The sequence below is a fragment of the Nycticebus coucang genome, chromosome 4, assembly GCF_027406575.1.
Source record: "Nycticebus coucang isolate mNycCou1 chromosome 4, mNycCou1.pri, whole genome shotgun sequence".
Taxonomy (NCBI): domain Eukaryota; kingdom Metazoa; phylum Chordata; class Mammalia; order Primates; family Lorisidae; genus Nycticebus; species Nycticebus coucang.
The window spans coordinates 68,531,952-68,544,727 of NC_069783.1; the positions used below are offsets into that span (position 1 = coordinate 68,531,952).

General features: G+C 37.8%; 1 protein-coding gene across 4 annotated transcripts in view; it reads left to right on the forward strand.

Moving 5' to 3' along the window:
* GMCL1 (germ cell-less 1, spermatogenesis associated) overlaps nt 1–12,312 on the forward strand; it is a 57,521-nt gene extending 45,209 nt beyond the window's left edge. For all 4 annotated transcript variants that reach the window (XM_053587114.1, XM_053587115.1, XM_053587116.1 and 1 more), the window contains 2 exons: nt 2,045–2,132; nt 10,862–12,312. In XM_053587114.1, the coding sequence (XP_053443089.1) occupies nt 2,045–2,132; nt 10,862–10,990 (217 nt within the window). In that variant the 3' untranslated portion in view covers nt 10,991–12,312. The remainder of the gene's footprint in view (nt 1–2,044; nt 2,133–10,861) is intronic.
* Nucleotides 12,313–12,776: the final 464 nt, after the last annotated feature.

A 12,776-nucleotide genomic window follows, 5' to 3' on the forward strand; every position in this document is an offset into this window, starting at 1 on the left:
GGTGCTACAGGCTGACAGGTTGGATAATAGCTTAAAACAGTTGCATACCAATGGGGAGGGGGTCAGGGACTGACCCCACTGTTTTGTTATTGCATGTTTGTTTATGTGGGGAGTTAGGGTTTCATCATTTAGGACTTTTGTTATTAGAACCTTACCCACTTTTGCATATCTGCACTCTTTGATCAGCAGTTGTTGGAACTTATTGACAGCAAAGAGTTGCCCTATCTCAAAATGGTGCTGGTATGCAACTTTAATGAACAGATTGTTTAGAAGTCATACATTTATGCTTTATACCAAATACAAAAACCTAAAAAGGATCAAAGATCTAAACATAGGAGCTAATACTATTGGAAAGAAAAACTCTTGGGAGAAAACATAGGGGAAAAGCTTTATAACATTTGATTTGGTAGTAATTTCTTCCATATTACACCAAAAGCACCAGCAACCAAAGAATAGATAAATTGGACTTCATCAAAATTAAAAAATTTTTTGCATCAAAGGACATTATCAACAGAGTGAAAGGCACCCCATGTATGGTAGAAAATATTTACAAACGCTGTATTCAATAAGGAAGTCGTGTTTAGAATATATGGAAAACTCTGCAATTAAAAAAATAAACTTGGCCAGACACAGTGGCTCTTGCCTATAATCCAGTCATTCTGGGAGGCTGAGATGGGAGGATCCCTTGAGCTCAGAGTTTGAGACTGGCCTCTACTAAAAATAGAAAAAATTAGCTGGCCATTGTGGTTGGCACCTTTAGTCCCAGTTACTCAGGAGGCTGAGGCAAGAGGATTGCTTGAACCCAGGAGTTTGAGGTTGCTGTAAGCTACACTGTAGCCATGGCACTCTAGCCTGGGGCAACAAAGTGAGACTTTGTCTCAAAAAAAAAAAAAAAAAGTGATTCAAAAGCAGACAAAGGACTTGCATTAATGTTCTCCAAAGAAGACATACAGAACAGGAAAAAACCTCAAAATTAATATAACAAGTGTTGGTGAAGATGTGGAATATTTGGAGCCTTTGTACACTGCTGATGTGTACACTGCTGATGAAACATGGTATGCAGCTACTGAAAACAGTATGGTGTTTTCTCAAAAAAAAGTTAAACATAGAATTACCATATGATCCACCAATTCCTCTTTTGGATAGATACCCAAAAGAATTGAAAAAATACAGACTTAATAGATATTTGTATGCTCATATTCATAGTAGCATTATTCATGATAGCCAAAAAGTAGAAGAAACCCTCATGTTTATTGACAGATGAATAAATAAACAAAATGTGGTATATACACACAATGTAACTTTATTCAGCCTTAAAAAGAAATTCTGATAGCCAGGTGTTGTGGCAGGCGCCTGTAGTCCCAGCTACTTGGGAGGCTGAAGGAAGAGAATCACTAAAGCCCAAGAGTTGGAGGTTGCTGTGAGCTGTGACACCATGGCACTCTACCAAGGGCAACATAGATTCTGTCTCATAAAAAAAAGAAAAATATTCTGAAATACACTAAACATGAAGAAGTCTTGAAGACATGCTAAGTGAAACACCCAGTCACAAAAGATCAAATATTATAAGATTCCACTCATCTAAGGTACCTAATGTAGGTAAATTTACAGGGACAGAGAGTACACTGGTGGTTGCCAGGGGATGGGAGAAGGGGAAATCAGGAGATAGTGATTAATGGGTACAGAGTTTCACTTGGGGAAGAAGAAAATGTTCTGGAGATGGATTCAGAACAATGTGAATGTATTTAATGCCACAGAACTTTATACTTAAAAATGGTTAAATGGTATATTTGATGTTATACATACATATGTTTTACCACAAAGCATTTATAAATTATTTTTGTATCTCATATGAATAATAACATAGACTTGTAAATCTGAATGGAATCAGCTCAGAGGTTGAAAAGACTTTCTAAAAGTCTTGTATCAAATAAAAGATCTACAGAAAATATGGCAGAGGAAAAATATTAAAGTGAGGGAGGTTTTGTTTAATCTGTGACTTAAAAAAATCTTGTTCTTTAAATTTGTTTTTTTTTAATCCTAGATTACGTTTGGCTTCTTTTGATAGTAGTGGAAAACTAATATGTAGTAGGACAACTGGCTATCAAATACTTACACTTGAAAAGGATCAGGTATGTTTGATTATTTTTCTGTAATGTCATTACATTAGTCTTTTGAATCTCCTTTTGAAAATTCTTAAGTAGAATTAACGTTATAATATTCTTATTTAAAGACTGGTTTGAAAGTTTTTTGAAGGTTAAAAACTTCAACTTGATTTCTACATAACTTACTCCATCCCACTAGAAGCATAACCAGGACAAAAAAGAAAACATGATTTCAGGGACAGAGAAAAGCTGATTTATAAGGAAATAATTGTTTATCCTGAATTTCATCTTTAGTTATGAATCTTAAGTGCTTTATACATATAAATAAATCCACATAAGTGCATTTATTTATACATTAATAGCAGACATCTTGAAGATAATCCAGTATGTTTCTGTAGCTCCTAAATATTGCAAGAACATTATTCTCTAGCATATTAGGTTTGTAAAATGATAAACATCTGTAACATACCCTACATTATTGCTAAACTCATTTGTTCATACATCACATGAATGTAGAAGTTTCAAAATGCCGTGAAAATAAATGAGAGCTGTTAAAATATTTAACATGTTCACTAAAACCCCCATTCCAAAGGGCATAATATTTTTTTTTTTTTTGGTTTTTGGCCGGGGCTAGGTTTGAACCTGCCACCTCCGGCATATGGGACCGGCACCCTACTCCTTGAGCCACAGGCACCGCCCTAAAGGGCATAATATTTTAATAAAGGTTTTGGGCCCTATTATACTTCACGTAAATTTTGAGACATAAGCAATTCCCTCAGACTGATTGTTGTACCCTCACATGACTTGTATGAGAACTCCTTTTACAGCATTCTCTAGACATTGTTGGAACTCTAGCAACAAAAGAGCTGACCATCTTTAGTAGTGGGTAGTATGTAGGAATAGGAATGTCCATTTCAAGGCAAATACATAATGAAAAGGTTTAATTCAGCCGGGCGTTGTGGCGGGCGCCTGTAGTCCCAGCTGCTCGGGAGGCTGAGGCAACAGAATCGCGTAAGCCCAAGAGTTAGAGATTGTTGTGAGCCGTGTGACGCCACGGCACTCTACCCGAGGGCGGTACAGTGAGACTCTATCTCTACAAAAAAAAAAGAAAAAAAGAAAAGGTTTAATTCTGCCTCCATTGGAATTCTCTGTCCTTTTATGCTCTCTGGAGCTGAATTGACAATGATTATCCTGAACTCTTACCTAGAATTTCATTAAAAAAAAAAATAGTCACAGTTCAAAGCATCCAAAGACTTCAAAAGCACCAAGCCAAGATAATACTTGTATTCCAGATGTTCCTTCAGCAAACACTAAAGTCTCCTTACTGCATGCTAGGTTCTATGCTAGGAGTGGAGGAAATAAAGCTGGGCTCGTGTTAATGCAGCCTAGCATAAGCAGCATGATAGAATAAACTCACAGTGATGTGCAACATTGAGTGAAAAGTCTCTAACCTATAATGTGCAGTTGAGAGTGGGTGTGGTCATTGGGGGTGGGGGAGACAGCCTAGGGGAAACCCCCTGTCCTAGAAAAGTTGAAAGTGAATAGAGGGCCAGTCTAGGTGGTTCTTGTCTGTGATCTAGCATGCTTGGGAGGCTGAGGTGGGTGGATTGCCTGAACTCAGGAGAGCCAGCCTGAGCAAGAGTGAGACCCCCGTCTTTAAAAATAGCCAGGCGTGGGCAGCACCTGTGGCTAAAAGGAGTAGGGCGCCAGCCCCATATGCCGGAGGTGGTGGGTTCAAACCCAGTCCTGGCCAAAAAACTGCAAAAAAATAAAAATACTATCTTTAAAAAAATAAAAAATAGCCAGGCGTTGTGACAGGCACTTTCAGTCCCAGATATTTGAGAGGCTGAGGCAAGAGTTTGAGGTTGCTGTGAGCTTTTTTACTCAAGGCAACAAAGTAAAACTCTGTCTCAAAAAAAAAAACAACAACCCAAAATCAGACATATGCCACTCAGAAACACTGCTGACATTTTTTCTTCACTTGTATCTTTTTTCCAAAAATGGATCTTACTGCTATTTTATAACTTTTTTTTTTTTTTTGAGTCAGAGTCTCACTAGGTCACCCTCGGTAGAATACTATGGCGTCGCAGCTCACAGCAACCTCAAAGTCTTGGGCTTAAGCGATTCTCTTGCCTCAGCCTCCCAAGTGGCTGGGACTACAGGCACTGGCCACAACGCCCAGCTACTTTTGTTGTTGTTGTAGTTGTCATTATTGTTTGGTAGGTCTGGGTTGGGTTCAAACTCGCCAGCCCTGGTGCATGTGGCTGGCACCCTAACCACTGAGCTATGGGCGCTGAGCCTATTTTATAACCTTTTTTCATGGTGAAAAAAATGTGTATTTAAAATTAGCCAGTTGGGGCTCCATGCCCATAGCTCAGTCAGTAGGGTGCTGGCCACATACACCGGGGCTGGTGGGTTTGAACCCAGGCTGGGCCTGCTAAACAACATAAACAATTGCAACAAAAAAATAGCTGCGCATTGTGGCTGGTGCCTGTAGTCCTGGGTACTTGGGAGACTGAGGCAAGAGAATCGCTCTGAGCCCAAGAGTTTGAGGTTGCTGTGAGCTATGATGGCACGGCACTCTGCTGAAGGCAACAAAGTGAGACTCTGTCCCTAAATAAATAAATAAATAAATAAATAAAATTAGCCAGTTGGATTCAATTTACATGATCTCAGTTTTGTTGGCAACATCTAAAGCAGCATAGTCAGGAGCTAAGCCAAAATATGCCTTCTTCCCTCCATCAGGCCTAGTCAGGGTGGTTGTCATAGAACTTCCTCACAACCTATTGAAGAAGGTGCTTGTTGGCCTTAAGATCCACAATTGACTACAAGTGTGTTGTCTTCTATCTTCATGGTTGACTCAGTGGCTAGAGAGAACTATAGTGGCATAGCAGTCAAGCTTAGGGGAGAGGCAAAGTGGTCTGGCCCCTTTTTAGGAGAACAAGGCTAGGAAAGCCTAGGTGCGTCAGACAGTGACACACCAATTGTAACCTGCTTTATTCCCCTACTTCGTTGTATGTAGTTTTTCTTGTCAATAAATATATATCCACAACATCATTTTTTCTTGTCTTTTTTTTTTTTTTTTTTTTGAGACTGGGGAGGCCTGTCTCAGCCTCCCTAGTAGCTGGAACTACACGTGTTATTTTTTTTTTTTCCTTTTTCTTGTCAATAAATATATATCCACAACTTCAGTTTTTCTTGTCTTTTTTTTTTTTTTTTGAGACTAGGGAGGCCTCCCTAGTAGCTGGAACTACACATGTTAATTTTTTTTTTTCTTTTTCTCATAGAGACAGGGTCTTGCTCTTGCTCAGTCTGATTTTGAACTCCTGAGCTCAATAGATCCCCCCTGGGTCTCCCAGAGTGCTAGGATTACAGCCGTGAGCCACTGTACCTAGACTACTATAATTTACATAAATCCCTTTTACCAGATAAAAATTCTTGGGGTTTTTCCAAGTATTATATATTATCTTTATCCACTTTTCTGAGGTTTTTTTTTAAGACAAATTCTAAGAAATAGCATTCTTGTCAAATAGGGTGGGTATACATTTTCTAATGGCCAAATTACCTTTTACAAGTACTGTCCAGTTTACACTCCCTCCAAGAGTATAGAGAATATACCTACTGTAGTATCTTAACCTTCTTTTTAGCCTTTCCCGCAAGGTAATAAGTGGAACAAATTTGTTTTAATTTTCATTTCTTTCATTTTTGTTATGGTTGAGTTTTTCTATGCATCTTGGGCTTATTATATAAATTGACATTTAATATTTGCATAACTTTCTATTAAAATGTTCAGTCTCCCAAGTAGCTGAGACTACAGTCAAATGCCACTATACCCAGCAAATTTTCTTTATTTTTGTAGAGACAGCATCTCACTAAGTTAGTTGCCTAGGCTGGTCTCAACCTCCTGGCCTGAAGTGATCCTCCTGACTTAGCCTTCCAAAGTGCTGGGATTACACAGGTGTGACCCACTGTGCCTGGCCCATCTTTTATATAAAAAGAATCATAAAATTTGTGATATGTAATAGTTTTTCTATTTTTGCCATTTGTTTTATCAACCTTTAAAACAGTATCTCTCTTCCTTTAATGATTCCTTCTTTTGGTGTGATCCTTACGCCTCCTTATCCTTACTAGAATTGTATATACGGTCATCTGAGCTGGGCATGGTGGCTCATGCCTATAATCCCAGCTACCCAGGAGGCTGACCTAGGAGGATTTGTTAAAGCTAGGAATTTGAGACCACTCTGGGCAACATAGCAAAAACTATCTCTTAAAAAATTTTAAAATAATCATTGTATTTTTTATGTTCCTTTAAGGTTTAATGTTTTACATTGGAGTATTTCAAATGTATTTAAAATACCTTACACTAAATCCTTATAAACTTTGTTTCCTTTCTGAACTTTCTGTTTTATTGATTCCTTTGTTATTGAGACAAGAAGGCATTGTTTTTTTTTGTTTTTTTTTTGTTTTTTTTTTTGGTAGAGACAGAGTCTCACTTTATGGCCCTCGGTAGAGTGCCGTGGCCTCACATAGCTCACAGCAACCTCCAACTCTTGGGCTTAAGCGATTCTCTTGCCTCAGCCTCCCGAGTAGCTGGGACTACAGGTACCCGCCACAACGCCCGGCTATTTTTTTTTTTGGTTGCAGTTTTGGCCGGGGCCGGGTTTGAACCCGCCACCCTCGGTATATGGGGCCGGCGCCTTACCGACTGAGCCACAGGCGCCGCCCAAGAAGGCATTGTTTTAATTAAGTTAACTTTAAAATGCATTTTAATACTTAGTAATGCAAAACCACTTTCATTCTTTTTTCAAAAATCCTTTGATTTGTTCAGGCAAAGTAGCTCACACCTATAATCTCAGTACTTTGGGAGACTAAAGCAGGAGGACCATTGAGGTCAGGAGTTCAAGACAGGTCTAACCAACATAGGGGTGAAAATACCCTCTCCCCATCTCTATAAAATGGTGTAGAATCATTTTGTCAAGTTTCCTATGGGGATTTTGATTCATATTATTAAATGTATAGAGTAACATGTAGGAAATCAGTATCTTCCCCTTTTGGAATATGGTATTCTCTACATTGATTTAGGTTTTCTCTTATTCTTCTCTCTAAAATTTATAGTTTTTCCCATATTGGAAATAGAATGCTAAGTGATATTTCAACTGCTAGTGAAATGAATTTTTCCTAATAGTTTTTGTTTTTGAGATAAAGTCTCACTTTGTTGCTGTGGCGTTATAGCTCACAGCAATCTCAGACTCTTGGGCTCAAGTGATCCTCTTGCCTCAGCTTCCTAAGTAGCTAGGACTATAGGCATGTGCTACCACAACATCCGGCTAGTTTTTCTATTTTTAGTAGAGATGGGTCTTTGCAGAAATTGGTGCATCCATTCAGCCCATAAGTGACAGCCCCATGGCTTCCTTCTTGTCCCAGAGTTGGCCCTTTTAACCTACCCTCCATCCCAACCTTACCTATACGCAAATACCAGTTCCTCCTTGGAGCTTTTGTCATGATAAAGAATTTTGATTTTTATCAAAAATCAGGTAAACCTATCATCAAACTTTTTTTTTTTTTTTTTTTCAAGACAGAGTCTTTCTGTGTTGCCCTGGGTAGAATGCTGTGGCAATCGTAGCTCATAGCAACCTCAACTTGGGCTCAAGCAACCCTCCTGAGTAGCTGAGACTACAGGTACCTACTACAACACCCAGCTACTATTTTCTGTTTTTAGAAAGAGACAGGGTCTTGTTCTTGCTCAGGTTGGTCTTAAACTCCTGAGCTCCAGCAGTCTACCTGCTTTGGCCTCCCAGAGTGTAGGATTACAGGGGTGAGCCACCACACCCAGCCTATCATCAAAATATTTGTCCTTGGGTGCAGGGAGGGTAATTGGTGGGACCACAGCTATGGTGCATCTTACAAGGGTACATATGAAATTTACTAAATGTAGATTATAAATGTCTTAACACAATAACTAAGAGAGTGCTGTGAAGGCTATGTTAACCAGTTTGATGAAAATATTTTAGATTATATATAAAACCAGCATATTCGGGTGGCGCCTGTGGCTCAAAGGAGTAGGGCGCTGGCCCCATATGCCAGAGGTGGAGGGTTCAAACTGGGCCCCAGCCAAAAACTGCAAAAAAATAAAAAAACCAGCACATTGTACCCCATGATTGCATTAATGTACACAGTTATGATTTAAAATATATATATATTTTTTTTTTGTAGAGACAGAGTGTCACTGTACCACCCTCGGGTAGAGTGCCGTGGTGTCACACGGCTCACAGCAACCTCTAACTCTTGGGCTTACGCGATTCTCTTGCCTCAGCCTCCCGAGCAGCTGGGACTACAGGCGCCCGCCACAACGCCCGGCTATTTTTTTGTTGCAGTTTGGCCGGGGCTGGGTTTGAACCCGCCACCCTCGGCATCTGGGGCCAGTGCCCTACTCACTGAGCCACAGGCGCCGCCCTATATATATGTTCTTAACAAATTTAGTAAATGTGCCTTCACCCAGATCAGATTATTCGCCCACCCTCCCCCCGCACTTCTTTTCCAGATTTTATTATTGATAACAAATTTTGACTAGGTCAGGATGCAAGTATCTGAAAACCAACTATGCTTTGACATTATTCCTTTCTGGTGACACTTCAGCACCATTAGCCTACGCTATGGCCTTGCCTGATTTTGTTCACTGTTGTCTTTTTAACAAATACTACTTTGCCTCTTTGGGGGTATAGGCAGTCCCTGGGTTACGAACAAGATAGGCTTTGTAGATTTATTCTTTTGTGTGTGTGTGTGTGTATAAGATTTATTCTTAAGTTGAATTTGTGTATAAGTTGGAATAGGCACATTTACCCTATTACCTGTAATAGGCTCCTTTCGTGAGTATGAGTCATATACAAGTTGGATGTTTGTAACTCAGGGACCGCCTGTATATATAGAGAAATTTTATGTGTGTGTGTGTGTGTGTGTGTGTGCTGCCTTTATCTTGCTACTCCCTCAACACAGAAGCTATGGCCAGTTGAGCCTACTTCAGTCATTCAAATATGCTAGTTTTAGTCCTTCATTGCAGAAATATATCTCAGTAAAAATTTAAAACTCTAGTTGGGGTAACTATCTTTTTAAAATTTTCTGTGATAGACATGTATTACTTGAGTATATAAAGGGAAAAAACTCTAGTTGGAGTACAGTGGTTCATGCCTGTTATCCTAGCACTCTGGGAGAATGAGGCAGGTGGATTGCTTGAGCTCAGGAGTTGAAGACAAGCCTGAACAAGAGCAAGACCTCATCTCTACTAAAAGTAGAAAACCTAGCTAGGCATTGTGGTGGGCCCCTTTACTCCTAGCTACTTGGGAGGCTGACACCAGAGCACTACACCCAGAGTGAACAAATGAGACTTCATGAAAAAAAATTAAAACTCTCGTTGTTTAAACAATGTTTAATAGTGTAGTCTCCAATGTAAATAAAATAAAGTGAAACTAATATACAGTATTGCAGAGAATGTATTGCAAGTATTAAAAAAATAGGAATTCTAATTTCAGCATTGCTTCTTTCACTCTGAGAATTTATTCTGTTCACCAATAGTGCTGGTAAAGGATAGATGAGGTTTCAGACAGACATCTGTAGCATCAATGATGTTGTATTTGTGGTTCTCAGGTGTAGTATCAACTCCTGTCTCCCCGAGAGTTTGGTACATTCTTAATGTATGTAACTGAACCTGACATTGCTTGTACATGATAACGTATTTTATGTTTCAAGAGACAGATAACATGTTTGTCATAAGGACAGTGGAGAATCTTAGGAGTAGGAATGGTGGTAATAATGGCTCTCCACCTTCATCCCAATGATTGCTATGCCATTGGACATTAAAGCCAAGCAGGAGGGCAAATTGGTATGTGCTTATGTCCACAGGAGGACAGCCACTCAGGAGGTTAAGGTGGAAGGATCCCTTGGTCCCAGTAGTTCAAGGCCAACTTGGGTAACATAGTGAGACCCTGTCTCTTTAAAAAAAAATTGTAATTAATAAAATTTAAAGAAGAAATTGAAGCCAAGTGAGAAGTTTATAGATTTCTGAACACTGTATCTATTCATAAAATATGCAGGTACTTAATAGAAATTTTTGTAATACTGAAAATACCTCCCACTAAGTACTTAATATATAGCTGGATTTGCTAAACCCTCTATGTATTATCTCATTTCATCTCAGTATAATTCTGTGAGATGGGTACTCTTTTTATTTTTCCTTTTCTTTTCTTTTCTTTCTTTTTTTTTTTTTTTTCACTCTGTCTGTCACCCCTGGGTAGGGTGCCGTGACATCATCATAGCTCACAGCAACTTCAAACTCTTGGGCTCGAGCTTCTCCTTGTCTCAGCCCCCTAAGTAGCTAGGAGAGTAACTGGGACTATAGGCCCCTGCCACAATGCCCAGCTAATTTTTCTATTTTTAGTAGAGACAGGGCTCTTGCTGAGGCCAGACTTGAACTCATGAGCTCAGGCAATCTACCCGCCTGCACTTCTCAGAGTGCTAAGATACAGGCATGAGCCACTGCACTGGCCACAGATGGGTCCTCTTATTGTCCCCATTTCATACAATGAGAAAGTGGCAGTAACTAGTGGGTGGCAATTCAAAGATTTGAATTGTGGGTCTCAGACTCAAGCTGTCAATCCCATACTATCTCATTTGATTCACTCAATTCAACAGTTTGGTTTTTTATTTTTATTTTTTAAATACTGCCTTCTGGTTGTCATTAAACTTACGAATCTGTCTTATAGGAACAAGTGGTGATGAACTTGGACAGCAGGCTTCTGATCTTCCCTTTATATATATGCTGTAACTTCTTGTATATATCTCCAGAAAAAAGAACTGAAAGTAATCGTCATCCAGAAAATCCAGAAAACTGAGATCTCATCAGTTGGAAACAGTAGCACTTTGAAAACTTTTTAGGCCAGCTTTAATTTAATGGTCCTACTGATATTCACTTCTAAGGTGACTAACAATGACAGAGGCCTTATGAACTGTACAGACAATACAGAAGATTATTCTTAGCCTCATTACATTTCTATGCATCTATGAAAAACATTTTAAAGCCAAGAAAATATCGGTCAAACCATTTGTTATAATAAAGATGTCAATTCATGCTTTATTAATTTAGCATCAGTAGAAAATTGCTATAGGTAAATTTCATATGCCTCTGCAACAAAATATAGATTTAATTTTTAACTGAAACTTTGTTAGTGAACCTTAGTTATGTTAGTGAACTTTAGTTATCCAAAGTAAATTTATTTTTATTTGGCTAAAAGAATGCTAAAGGAATACTTTGGCCAATTATAACTACTTTTTCAGTTGGTGCATTTAAAGCTGTCCTTTTAATTTTTTCACCTGCTTATTATGATTCCTCCTTTTAGTGTAGTATCTTTCCAGTACATACTTGTTTTTAATCATTAAATACTTTTTCTATGGTTTCAGAGACCAAGCTGAGGAATTTTTTTTTTTAACTTAAGCATTTTCATATTTTCTTTTAATTTTCTGGGAATTTGAACAACAAAAATCAGCTTCAGACCTACTAATGAACTTGAATGAGGAAAAAATTGATTCTGAGCATAATTCTTACCTTACATGGTCTTTGACATTCTGTACACTTTTATTGTTAGGTTACAAATTATTTATGTACCAGAATTACACTTTTAAACATTGCAATATTCTGATGTTTAAAATTATTTATGTTCACATTTTAGTTGGGAATTCTGTTTCCTACTTAAGCTCAGGACTTTATAACCTCTGAATTGAGTGCCTTTAAGTTATACATACTAGTAGAAATTTTATAGTACATGTAAATAAGGTCAGAGGATTTAATCCAGAAGCTGATAATAAAGCCTTGGTGTAAAAATGGGACTTATTTTTGTCAAATGAGATGTATACTTGTCATGACTTATATATGTTGGCTTCTTGTGTTTATTGCTATTTTGAAAATACCCATGTTCATTTTCTTTCTAGTCAGAGTAAGTACTTCTGTAGTTAATGTCTATTTTTAGTATGTTTTTAAAAATAGGAATCATTTTATGTATCTGTGAAAGTAACAAATGCTCATTTGGAAAAAGAATAAGTAAACTCTTATATAAAATGGATCAAAAAACCCTTCATTGAAACCAGAATTTTTTTTTTTTCTTTCTAGTTAGGTATTTTTTCCCAATTACTTTTAACTGTTGGAATTTACTGATAGTTTTTCTTTCGCAGTAATATGTCCATAGGTTCATAAATTGCTTTTATTCTTTCAGATTTATCTACTTAATTTAACTTAAAGGAACCCCCAGAGCTGTAATTTAAATGTTTCTAATAGATGATTTGGCTATATCAAGAGGCTACATTTCTTATTTTTATATTTGGCTGTAATATCTCTTTCACAAGATGTGGTTGTTGTCTTTGTATGTTATTACAGTCTAAGTGGTGTTTACCTTTTATTAACAATATATAAATACCAAACTTGAATTATTTGAACAATTAAATTTATAAAAATCTTGGAAGTAAAATAATGTTTGTGAGTGTATTAATAAATAAAATTAACTGTTTCATTTATATAAATTAACTGGCCAAATTGGAATTATATATGGTTTCCATGCATTGGTTCTGTCCTGGCCAAGTTACTTATGTCATCCACTGGCAAGGTAGTTATTTCTTCAGTCACAAGTA